The sequence below is a fragment of the Neofelis nebulosa genome, chromosome 10 (genome assembly GCF_028018385.1).
Source record: "Neofelis nebulosa isolate mNeoNeb1 chromosome 10, mNeoNeb1.pri, whole genome shotgun sequence".
In the NCBI taxonomy this organism is placed as follows: Eukaryota; Metazoa; Chordata; class Mammalia; order Carnivora; family Felidae; genus Neofelis; species Neofelis nebulosa.
Window position 1 is genome coordinate 9740952 of NC_080791.1, and position 12575 is coordinate 9753526.

Consider the following 12575-nt stretch of genomic DNA (forward strand, 5'->3'; position numbering starts at 1 on the left):
AGTTACAGCAGAGCTAACGCACCAACTCATCTAGGTAAGCCACCCCACTCTCTACCCACCAAGCACAGCCAGTTTCCCAGCCTAGAGGAAAGCTTTCATTCACCTGCAGCCCGCTCCAGCCCCCTCGGGCCACGTCGGCCTCCTCCCGGCCCAGGACTGGACGCGAATCCGCCTCCCTGCACCGCCCGGAAGGGGCGCCCAGGCGGGAAGCCGGGGCTCCCACAACCGCCGGGACCGGACGCTGGGAGTGGGAGCTCTGCCCAGGTCCAGATAAGGTCTAGTCAAGCCACCATACCCCTCCTGGGACTTTCCCCTCCTCTCAATTAAATTTCTGTTCAGAAGCCGAAGCCGGCTCTTTCAGTCCCCGGGCCTCTCCCACCGCCGAAGCCGGCTCCTTCAGTCCCCGGGCCTCTCCCACCCACGGCGCCGGCCTTCCTCCTCCCCTACCACACGCCCCGCCGGGCCCAACTCCATTCCCCGGCCCGATTCAATGTACCTGCACATCCTCGTTGCGGAGCTCGTCGATTAAAACCGCGATCGGGTATAGCGAATCGTCTCCATCTCCTCCCGCTGCCCCCGGGACGGTCCCAGGCCCCGCTGTGCCGGCCATGTTCTTTCTCCTCCGGCTGGTCGCCGCAACCAGCCGCGCGCCCGGGCCCCGCCCCGCGCCCGGGCCCCGCCCCGCGCCCGGGCCCCGCGGCGCGCCCGGGCCCCGCCCCGCGCCCGGGCCCCGCCCCGCGCCCGGGCCCCGCCCCGCGCCCGGGCCCCGCCCCGCGCCCGGGCCGGCGGAACTAAGGCCAGTGCTCCTGCTTCGCTGAAGTGGGGGAGTAGAGTCCCCACCCGGCTGAAGGAGGCCCCCACGTGGACCCCATTGCGGGGGCTGCACGTCTAAACTCCAGAACAAGGGTGGGCTGAGGAAGCGAATGGAGCCCCCACATCCTTTACACAGCCGAAAGAAACAGGGGCAGGAATGCATTCTGCTCATGATGGGCTGAAGGGATCAAGGACCTACCTGAGTGTTGCGAGCCCTGCTCCCAGGACTCAGGCAGACCAAAGAGGATGCCCGAGGGCAGGAGGAAAACAGATTTAGCGCCTCCCCTGGCTTCGTCCTGGCCCTGAGCCACCGGGTCTCCAGCCCTAATTTCCCCGCTAGCTTTCACAGAACCCCTCCACCTCTTCCTCTGGCCTGTGAGCCAGAATTGTATCTGGCTCCTGCTTCGTAAGACAAATAACGCGGGCGGCGAGAGAAAATGAACGGGGCTGTCCAAACTCCCCAGTCAATATTTTTTCCGCTTTTTCCATGCAAGCTGTTAAAAACATGCTGCTCTCTTGTTTTTGTGTTTCTTTTCAGTTTGGTACTGGAATGGTGCCTTCTGTTGTTTTTTTTTTCTTCCTCCCTCTTTTAGGTCTTTAGCATGCTAGAAGTACAACAATCACGCAAAACGAGGACAAGCTTTAATCCTTCCAGATTGGGTGGAGTGGCTACTTTGCTCTACGAGAAAGGCTAAAGTGGCGTCCCTAGAACTCCACGAGTCCTCAAAGCCAGCAGGAGGAGGAGGGGAGAGTGCTGGAGTTCTTTCTTAGAAAAGTTAATGGAAAGTTTTCCTTCACCCTTTATCAAGGGCACACAGAACTAGGATGTCCCCCTGTTTTTTGTTTGCTTCCGACTACAATTTAAGCAGCTTAGAATGATAAACTACATACGGTGATCATAAGCTCTGAAATGGTAATTCTATGTATCTAATTAATACAAACGTAAAGTTATTAACAAACGTAATTTAGGAGACTTAAAAAACAAAACAAAACAACAACAACAAAAAAACAGGGTTCTGGGAAGTCGACACAGTAGATGGAGCCTTGATAGCATTAAAGTTTGGGAACCAATGGACCTGAACAGTATCTCTCAAATTAGGTCTGCAGATGTATTCTGTAGGGTTTCAATTTGGTTTTCATTTTGGTAATATCTTTTAGATTGATGTGAACATATTCTGGATTATCTGGATGGTGGCTTTATAGCCAGTAGGCCACACTATTTCTATCCTTACATTTGCATGTGTGTTTCAGTGCTTTTACCATTCTAGGTTAATGAGAGAAGAGCAGAGGTGGATTTAAACTGAAAATGGGGTTTTCATGCACTCAGTGAAAGCCAAATGACATCATGGAACTTGACTGTCGCAGCATTTCTAACAGAAAAGTAGAGCAAACAGGTGCCATGGGTCACTTGGTGGCACCTGTACTTTGAACTCAAAAGAAGCTGAGCTCTCACAGGCAAGACAACAGTCACAATACAAGGGATAATTCAGTCTCACTTGGATTTAAATTGTAGAGCTCTCTCAGTTTTTTAGCATATAAGAACTATAAATAAAAGAACATTATATTCCTATTGTATATTTGCAAGTTTAAATAACATTGTAATAAAAATAATTTAAATTGCCTGAGAGTTTTCACGATTTTCTTTTCCTTTAGAAATGGATTCAAATACCACTCAAAGTTGAGGGGAAAAGGGCTAGAAGGTTTTTCGATTTTGCACTTTACCACTTAGAAGATCAAAGGGGGTTCCTATTGGTATGTGGACGAGAAATCTGCTCCCTTATACTTGCTGCAAAAAGTCTTCAGAAATGGTAGAGGAAGCAAATACAGAAACACATCAAGACCAGTCCCACACATACCATCATCCACATGTTTGCTCAAGCTTAGATGAGCCTCACTATGCTGAAAAATTAGCACCAATTAATTCTATTTTGTTTAAAGCTCAGATAGGCTTTCCTTACCCAAGCACAATGAATGGCATACCTAAGGAGTAACTATGATTAAATATGAAATTACAAGCTGAAAAAATAGGTCCCAGAAAATTGCCTGGTTTGAGAGTCATCAATTCGGGACTTCAATTCCCACCACCTCTGCCTCTGACTCACTGTGACCTACCTCTTCCTATGCCTCAGTTCCATCTCCCACCCCCTCACCCCCAATAAAATGGAGTTAACTGCCTCTGGTTCCCTCTCTAGTTACTGTGATGATGTGAGAAAGGAACAGGTAGTAAACACGGAGATGCTAATAAATCCTTCAATAAAGAAACCGATTAAAACAGACTACAGCAGAAAAGAAGCTATTCCAGAAACTGGGCCAAATGGAAACTAGAACAAAATCTAAATCTTTTGGGGAGTGTGGTCCACGGACTATCTAAATCACCTAATGCGTGTTAGAAAAAATGCACATTCCTGGCCTCCACCCCAGATCAATTGAATCAGAATCCCTGAGAGTGGGGTGGGGCATTTTACTGTGCACACACTAATATTTCAAAGTCATTGATTTAAAAACATCTGCAAAGATAATTTCCATGTCAACAAGCAGCTGCTCAGGACGAGTATGAAGAGAGTCTTTGGAGGCCACAACTTGTCCAGCAAAAGCAAGTGACAGCTAAAACTGCTTATCAAGAAGTAAGTCTGTCCCTATTTGGCTATGGCTTTTGCCAGATTAAACTGATCCCTCTTTTGCTGGGCTCCTGGAATTCAGCTGCACTACCAATACAGCACTGTGAAACTCAACTGCTTCCACACCCTCTCCTTTCTTGCTCCTCTGGTCTCCTCTCCACACAACCCCCTCACCCCCAAGACACACAAGAAACTAATGACCAGGAAGCACCAGAAGCAATAGCTGAGATTAGGCGGTGGTTAGTTTAAAGCAACACTCAGGAAACAGTGTGACATTCTCAGTACAAAAGCACAGAGTCCTGACACCCACTCATCTAGTCAACCAAGGGAAGACGGGGTCAGACTTGCCCCCATTCCTGTCAAAGCATCAAGAATATGGAGAAACACAAGCAGATGGGATCAACAGACATCAACTCTTGTGCATGTATTAGCTCCCAGTGTCACTACAGAAAAGATCAGTCCTGAAGAAGTCTGAATGATGTCACTGTCATGCTCTGTGGCCTCTTGCCTCAATTTAGTTAATCGCTTCCTCCTCACCATCCACAGGGCTTTACAAAATAAATGTTCATTCAAGCTTATCGGCTCTAGAGCCACCCCACTCTAGGCCAAGTGCGAGAGACAGACATGTATGTAGGTGGTCCTCTCAAGGCAGACCCAGAAGCATCATCCCACTAAAAAGGTCAAGAAAGTGGTAGATGAAAAAAACAATAACTGGGGCGCCTGGGTGGCGCAGTCGGTTGGGCGTCCGACTTCAGCCAGGTCACGATCTCGCGGTCCGTGAGTTCGAGCCCCGCGTCAGGCTCTGGGCTGATGGCTCAGAGCCTGGAGCCTGTTTCCGATTCTGTGTCTCCCTCTCTCTCTGCGCCTCCCCCGTTCATGCTCTGTCTCTCTCTGTCCCAAAAATAAATAAACGTTGAAAAAAAAGAAAAAAAAGAAAAAAGAAAAAAACAATAACCACAATACAAACTGGTAGATGTTCCAGTTCACGCACAGAAAACCTGAGGTACACGCAAGCATTTTCCAACAACCTTCATTTATCAAGATGACCCTGATAAACTGATTCCCAGATCTGCACTTAATTCAATGCAAAGCAGTAATTATCACCATAGCATCAAGGATATTGTGAATTTACTTTTATACAAAGATTGTCTTTTTTTAAGTTTATTTTTATTTGGGAGAGAGAGAGCAAATGGGGGAGGGGCAGAGAGAGAGGGAGAGACAGAATCCCAAGCAGGCTCCACACCATCAGCACAGAGCCCGACATGGGGCTGGATCCCGTGAACTGTGAGATCACGACGTGAGCCAAAATCATGAGTTGGATGCTTAACCGACTGAGCCACCCAGGCGCCCCTATACAAACACTGTCTTAATCCTGTGGGACTCAAATATTTTCACCTCACAATTTTAATTCCATTTTTACAAGGCTGGGAATACTTGACAAAGAAGATGAAGCTTTGCCTGGAGTCACACAATGAATCACAATGAACGGAGAAGCTATGACACTAATAATCATGCATTATTACTACTCCTTGCTTCATCCTCTACCTCCATGCCACAGTTTATATCACCAGATAGAAAACTGGTATTGGATTTCCAGAGCACAACTTCTCTTGAATTCTTGGGAAGAGCAAATCAAAGACATGGGACAGCCAGTTCTCATTCAGGGCAGAATACAGAATGGTTAAGAGTATTCACTGGAGCCAGGATGACCTGGAAGGACATCCTAGCTTGCCAATTACTAGCTGTGTGACTTTGAGCAAATAAATCACCCTCTCTGAATCTTGGTTTCAGCATGTGTAGAGCTATAAAGCTTACCTCATGTGGTTAAGATTAAATAATTCATATATAGTGCTTCGATTAGTACCTGACTGACATGAGTCAACCCTTAAATATTAGCCATTATAATAGTTATCTACTGAGGAAGTCGAAGCAGGAAGGAAAACATTCCAATCAATTGAGCTTTGGGAACAAAGAGGACCACTATGAAAGGATGAAGAGAGTACGTGATCTAGAGTCAGAACACTTGACTCAAGGTCTTCCAGAAGGCTTTCTCATTGGGAAAATAGAGGCAAATTTTAGCTGATCTCTCCTCCCTCTCTCTCTCTCTCTCTTTGTTCTTGTGAGGAATAAGATTCATAACACAAAGTACCTTGTCAATGGAAAATGCTTCACAAATGTAAGAAGTTATTGACCACCAAGGATTCAATAACTGGTTGGTGCCGACACCAAACAAAAGAAGAGAACATCTGGAGACCTACGCTCAAAGTGCGTAAGCCCCTGATTCGCCAAGAACACCAGCCAGAATGAGTACTTCTCCAACCACAAGAGCAGACTTAAGCTACAACAAACCTAGAGATCAGACGGGCACGGCGAGCTTTCTCAAAAGTCTCAGATGTTTGAGTTCTATTGTGGGCTCTAACTTTCTTAGGGCAGACCCCTTGTTATCTTGTCAGATGCTATACACAGCTCATCAAAAACTCTTTGTTACAGTGTTAAATGCAAAAGCAAGGTACACAGTATTATTGAAGATGCGGGGTGTTACTTAACCCAAAAATGTTTGAAAATAATACATTGCTCCTTAACAGGTAGTATTCAAATATTGTATGACTGAGACAAAGAGACAGCAAGTGCCAGAATGGTGTATATAGTATCTTACCATTTGTTTCAAGTAGAATGCACAGATGCGCTTGTATAAGTATTAAAGATAGAAGGCTCTAGAAGAACACACGACTAATCACATTGGTTGGTGAGTGGGAATAAAACTAGGTACCTGGGGAACAGAATGGAAGGGAGATTTTTCAACGTTCAGTATATCTATCCATTTGTCCTTCTGTTTTTTGTGGGGTTTTTGGTTTGTTTTTACTATATACTATATTCCAGATTTTACATCAATTTCACCCATTTTTCTCCCAGTGTCTCTTATCATTTCAGGACCCAATCTATGATACCAATATCCAAGACATCTAGGCTTTTTCATTTCTGAACGATGAAAAAGATTATGTATTCAAACAAACAAACCTTTTGGCTCTGGGTTAGTTACCACACTGTAGACTAGACTCTGCCTCTCCCTGGCCGACCTTCCCCACGGCATCCGTAAGTATGTATAATAGCCCTTTCCTGCCAGCTACTCCCGGTCTAGCTCTGCTGTGTCCACAAATTTCACATTTCCTTCTTCTTTATTTTTCTAAGCCTTTATCACCTGTCTTGTACCAGACCCAGCCAACCTAAGTAGTAGTTTTCAGCATCTGGGCACAATGTCCCCAAGTTGCAACGAGACAGAGGTTTGATTTAGCAAAAGCAGAGATTACTTAAAATATTCCTTGTCTCCCCTGTAGGTCCCCTGAAGATAGTATTTCTTCCCACATTCTTTTCTGACCTGCCCTGAACTATTAGGAAAAAGGTCACAGGAGTGAGAACAAACCCACGCCAAGACCCCCTGGACACGTCACTCACCCTCAGCAGAAATTCAGCTGGGACTGTAATCAGAAACCAGAACTCCCACTAACTTCTAGGACTTCAGGAAATCAGCTCCCTGTCTGATCTAGCTGTGATTAAAATTAGCTGGACCACACAGAGCTCTTAACCCCTAGAAAGACCGACTCTGTTATCTGCACACTCAAACTCCAGGCTGTGGTTTCTGAAGGCAGATTAAGCAGGTGGTAAAGAGACTGAAACAGCTTTGACTTATCTCTGCCTGTCTAATCATTCTGGGTACCTCAACATAACATCCAAAAAAGGAGCTCGAGGGCTGTTGACTTCCAAGAGGTCTGGAGATAGGGAGTGTGATGTCATGGTTGAGAGAGAGGATCTGGAGTCAGACAGATTGCTTAGGTTTGAATCCCAGGCCTGCTACTTCCCACCTAAGGTGATCTTGGGCAGGCCATGTAATATTAGAAGAATATTAGAAGAATACCTTAAGAAGAGGTATTAACAGTTATCACCCTCATAAGGTTGTTGTAAGGATTATGCAAGAAAAAAGCAACTTGAAATATTCCTGACATATAGTAAGTGCTTAATATGTTAGCTATTATTCATATTATGTCTCTGAAGAGCAAATCTGACAATCTAGAGGGTATAAGAAAGAAAAGTAAAAAGAAAAAAAAACATACTAAAAGACTCCCAAACCCCCATGCTCCTTGCAGCAACACCTATATTAAAATCAGAACAACACAGAGATTAGCATGGCCCCTGCACATGCAACGATGACTCACAAATTCATGAAGTATTCCCTAATTAAAAAACAAAACAAACAAAAAAAACATTCCCCATCAAGTTTGAGCTCAAGAGAGGGTATCAGCCATCACACGGAAAAAGAAAGAAATCTCCTATTTCAAACAGCTGACCTTGTCTGGTCCCCAAGGCCTATCTGCCTAGGTGGGTACCCTTTACTGTTTTAAATGTCCATGTTCTGCAAATGTTTGCTTTGCATCTAATGACCTGCACAGGAGGAGCAATCAAAGGTATTCTAAGGCCTTTATATGGCTCAGCCTCTGCTACATGCTATTACTTTCCTTTGAGCCACCGTGTGGATAATGTGTCAGCATCTGACGGAGGGGAGCACTGTGCACACTCACATAGGTTTTGGGTTGCCTTTGACAAGGTCAGTAACTGAACAGAGGCAAAGTTAAGACTGTGTGTATGAAGTAGCTTGTTCATGTTTGGAACCCTGACAATGGGCAAATGGCTGGTAATTACACCTCAAAGTAGCTGCTACCCCTTTTCAAGTAAACACATACCTTTTACTACCTATGAATACTACCAAAGTCATGTTAAAGAGTAGTGACATTAACTGTGAGGAATTGACCTGTGGATCATTTCCCAACCCAGGAATCACTTTTGGGGTAGATGATCCATCGCCCATAAATTAAGGGCATGGTTTTCTCCAGGAAATTTTTGCCATTACAGCAATGTAACCATGCATTCTAAAGAGATATAGCTCAGGGGCACCTGGGTAGCTCAGTCAGTTAAGCTTCCAACTTCACCTTAGGTCATGATCTCAGTCCCTGGGTTCGAGCCCCATGTCAGGCACTGTGCTGACCCCTTAGAGTCTGGAGCCTGCTTCAGATTCTGTGTCTCCCTCTCTCTCGCTCTCTGCCCCTCCCCCGCTCGCACTCTGTCTCTCTCAAAAATAAATAAGCATTTAGAAAATTTTAACTGAAGAAATGTAGCTCAGATATTTCCATTTACACAGGAATTTATACACCAAAGAATACTGCAAATACTGAAACAAATTAGCATCCTGGAAGAAAAGAAATGGTGAAATTTTCAGTGAGAATGGGCTGCCCCCTGCTGGACTTAGGGAAGTCTCTACAAGGGCACTGCATGCAGTCCGGCTGCCTCAGCAAGTTTTCAGAAATAATGATACTTGGAAGTAAAACAAAAACAAAACCGAAAAACACAAACAAAAACAAAAACAAAACAAAAACAAAACCAAAAAAAACATGGCAACAAATTTAAACTTTGGTGTTATTTTTTAGAATATCTCCAGTAATCACAGACTGCAAAAACACAATTATAGAAAAGGCCCAAGTAGAGGGGAAAGGGCTGAGTTGAAAAAAGCACTTAAGATTCTTTTATAAATGTAGCACTGTAAAACCAGCCTCCTTTTCCTACAGAACTCCACAAATATTTCACAGGCAAGAAAAAAAAATGAGAATATATTCTCTGAAATACCAGGGAAGCTTAAGAGACACGTATTATCAATTAAGGCAAGAAAAAAGCAAGACCAACTGCTGAATGATATACATGGTGTTTTCTTGTTGATTGAGGGGGCACATTTCAGGTCATTTCTCTCAGAATGAGATTAACCTTTGCTCTGGTGTCTGTGTGTGCATGTGGGGGTGGGGGGAGGGCAGCGGCTCCCGGAACCTTTGCCAAAGACCAGTGCGAGTAACAAAGGGGAAGTCTTCACTGTACATGCCCCAGAGCGTAGTATATGAAATCTACAAAGTAGGTTCGCCCAGCATGCCCTGCGCAGGGCTAACTATCCACCGGCACATTTTTTCACTCTGCTCACCAGAGCCACAGGTCCTTCTCTGAGTAGGCTGAGCAGTGCCGATCAATAGGGTCTGAACTTACAAGATCTTGAGTTTTCCTCAAGGTTGGATCTGCCTGCTCAAACACTCTCCTCCCCATCCATCAATAAAATGGCACTTGAATGGGTCTGAAATGACCAAAATTAGTCATTGCTCTTTTCCAGATGTGTTCCCATTTAAATGTGCTGAGAGGATCAATGGGAAGAGAACTGCAGTAAATTATGAACATTCATTAGTGTCCATCAGTACCCTATCAGTTACTTGTTTCCCAGAAAGCAGGCCCCAGAGAGAATGGGTAAGAGGGCAGGTAAAGTTTGGAAGTCAGAAAAAATAGAGAAAACATGGGGTTGGGGGATGGGAGTGGCAAGAAGTGTACATGGAAGTGTGCGTAGCCAGGGGCTGTAAGTGGAAAAGAACAGCAAACATTTTGCCTACTCAATTACCTTTGATCTTTGGTGTGACTGTTTGCCTTCCAGCCTCTAATAACAATTGCGGTGGATATTAGAAAACCACATAAAAAGGTTTTTTAAAATAAATGCCAGGGCCCATCTGTAGCTACTAACTCAGAATTCCTTGGGGGACTCAAGAAGATAGGGATGATTTTTTAAATGGTCTCCAGTGAGCCTCTCCTGCAGCTGTGGTTGAGAATCACTGCTCTGTAGGTCACATCTTCTCCAGCACTGAGTGTGATGCTGCGGAAGCAGCTAGTAAGCAGACCAAAAAGCACACCCTTCTCATTTGCCAATTTGAGATTCAATAATTAAAATGGTCAATACAGGGCAATGTCTCCAGTTCCGCAGGCCAATCAAGATCAAAGTTATTTTAACTCACACGTCAGAGCCATCAAGAGTCCATTGTTTTTATTTCTATCCCCAGGCATGTAACAACGGAATAAGCAGCCCAGAAACTGGAAGCAAAAACAAGAACAAAAAGCCCCACCATTCAAAAGTAGTTTAGGAAGATACCTAAGGTTCACTTAAAACATTTAAACGTTCCTACTCAGGTAAAATGCTATTTAATCCAATTGTTAATTTAATCACAAACTATTCTAAGAAGAATAGTCACTTCCATGGAGACGTCAGTCATTACATCTTCCAAATTGTGTCACTACAATTCTGTCATCTCATACCCCTTATCTAAATTTGCTTCATTTTATTCATCAAATCTGTTAGTTATAATTTCTTTCAATGTCAGGTCTAGGTTGAACTGCACAGCTGAAGAGAGCCAAAACAGCCTTCAGTTTAAAAATACAAAAATCACTCACACTGGGCAGTGGCGGGGGGAGGGAGAGGGGGAGGGCCTGGGTGGTTCAGTGCGTTAAGCATCCAACTCTTGATTTCAGCTCAGGTCATCATCTCATGGGTTGCGGAGTTCAAGCCCTGCTTGGGATTCTCTCTCTCCCTCTCCCTCTCTCTCTCTGCCCCTCCTCTACTCACTCGCAAAATAAAATAAACATTTAAAAACAAATAAAATTAAAATTTAAAAATCACTCACTACTTGATATTATTCAATATATATATATATATATATATATATATATATATATATATTTTTTTTTTTTTTTTTTTTTTTTTTTTTAGTTTATTTTGAGGGGCACCTGGATGGCTCAGTCCATTAACAATCAGACTTCAGCTCAGGTCATGATGTCACTGTCCATGAATTTGAGCCCTGAGTCAGGCTCTGTGCTGACAGCTCAGAGCCTGGGGCCTGCTTCAGATTCTATATCTCCCTCTCTCTCTCTGCCTCTCCCCACTTGCACTCTTTCTCTTGCTATCTCAAAAATAAATAAACATTAAAAAAAGGGTTTTTTTTTAATAAATAAAGTTTATTTTGAGAGACAGAGCATGAGTGGGGGGAGTGGGGAATCCCAACCAGGCTTCACTCAATCCCAAGAGCTCGATGTGGGGCTCAAACCCACAAAACCTAGAGATTGTGACCAGAGCCAAAATCAAGAGTTGGGTGTTAACCTACTGAGACACCCAAGCGCCCCAATATTATTGAATTTAAATGTATCACTACAAAGCCATCCTGCAGTTAAACTTCCTTTTCCTAGCAGGGCTGATAGGAATGGAGCACTTCTTCACACCTGGAGGGGAAGCTTTCTGCCCCAAACTAGTTCAGAAGGTCTCCTGAGCAAAGCCTGACCTTCCAAAATCAAATAGAGATATTCAGTAAAGGTACCAAATCTCCTTTTAGAAAGTACTCTGAGGAATCTGCCTTTGTGTGTGTACTTCAAGAGAATTCCTTAAATATGCACAATATTGAGTCTCATTTACATCTTCCAAATTGCCCTTTGAGTAACAGAGGGCTTATAACTTGCTTTATTTTCAATGGTCTAAAAATCAGCCACATTGAAAGCATAAGTTGTGTATTAGTTGCAAGTGTCTTTTGGCTCTTCCTTCTTGCTTATCAATGAACATGGGTATTACCAAAATGTTCAGGGAACCGTGTTGAACCCTGGGAATAAATGGGAGTGTGATATGGTCTTTGCCGCTTGATGTGCCAACAATATTCTTGAAAGACAGGTTTACAAAGATAACATGTCAAGGTTCCATGCCATTAGTAAAGACACTGGGTACTCATGAAGGGTGTGGAAAGGAAGTAATCCTCAAGCCTAGAACAGCTTCATAGAAGAGGGGGAGACTCAATCTGGCCTGAAAAGATTAACAGAAAGAATGAGGACATTCTAGGCACCCCCGCCCCCAAAAAAAGAAAGAAATTAATTAAGGCTGTGGACTTCTCCTGGAATTATATTGGTAGAGCACCCTTCTCTAAAAGGACTTTAAAGAAATGAAACGAACCAAATTTTGTGGGCATTTTGGGTCCTATGGAAAGAAAACAGATAACCTATCATATAAAACCAAATAACTACTAGAAGTTACTGGCTATAGGTGCAAGGCAGGGAAATGATGTTAGGAATTCATTCACAAAAAAGTTTTTACTAATCCTGACGACCTCCAACAAAGGGGGAAATTACCTAAGTGTTAAATACTATCAGATCCAGAATACCTGGGTGGCTCAGTCGGTTAAGCATCTGACTCTGGTTTTTGGCTCAGGTCATGGTCTCACGGTTCATGAGATCACACTTCACACAGGGCTCCATGCCAAC

General features: G+C 44.0%; 1 protein-coding gene and 1 non-coding gene across 7 annotated transcripts in view; one reads left to right on the forward strand and one right to left on the reverse strand.

Moving 5' to 3' along the window:
- PPP2R1B (protein phosphatase 2 scaffold subunit Abeta) overlaps window positions 1–655 on the reverse strand; it is a 33283-nt gene extending 32628 nt beyond the window's left edge. For all 6 annotated transcript variants that reach the window (XM_058690225.1, XM_058690224.1, XM_058690220.1 and 3 more), the window contains exon 1: window positions 497–655. In XM_058690225.1, the coding sequence (XP_058546208.1) occupies window positions 497–610 (114 nt within the window). In that variant the 5' untranslated portion in view covers window positions 611–655. The remainder of the gene's footprint in view (window positions 1–496) is intronic.
- A 6905-nt stretch (window positions 656–7560) lies between these two features.
- Window positions 7561–7668, forward strand: LOC131488938 (U6 spliceosomal RNA). Its single transcript, XR_009250318.1, has one exon. It is a non-coding gene; the product is annotated as a U6 spliceosomal RNA (small nuclear RNA).
- Window positions 7669–12575: the final 4907 nt, after the last annotated feature.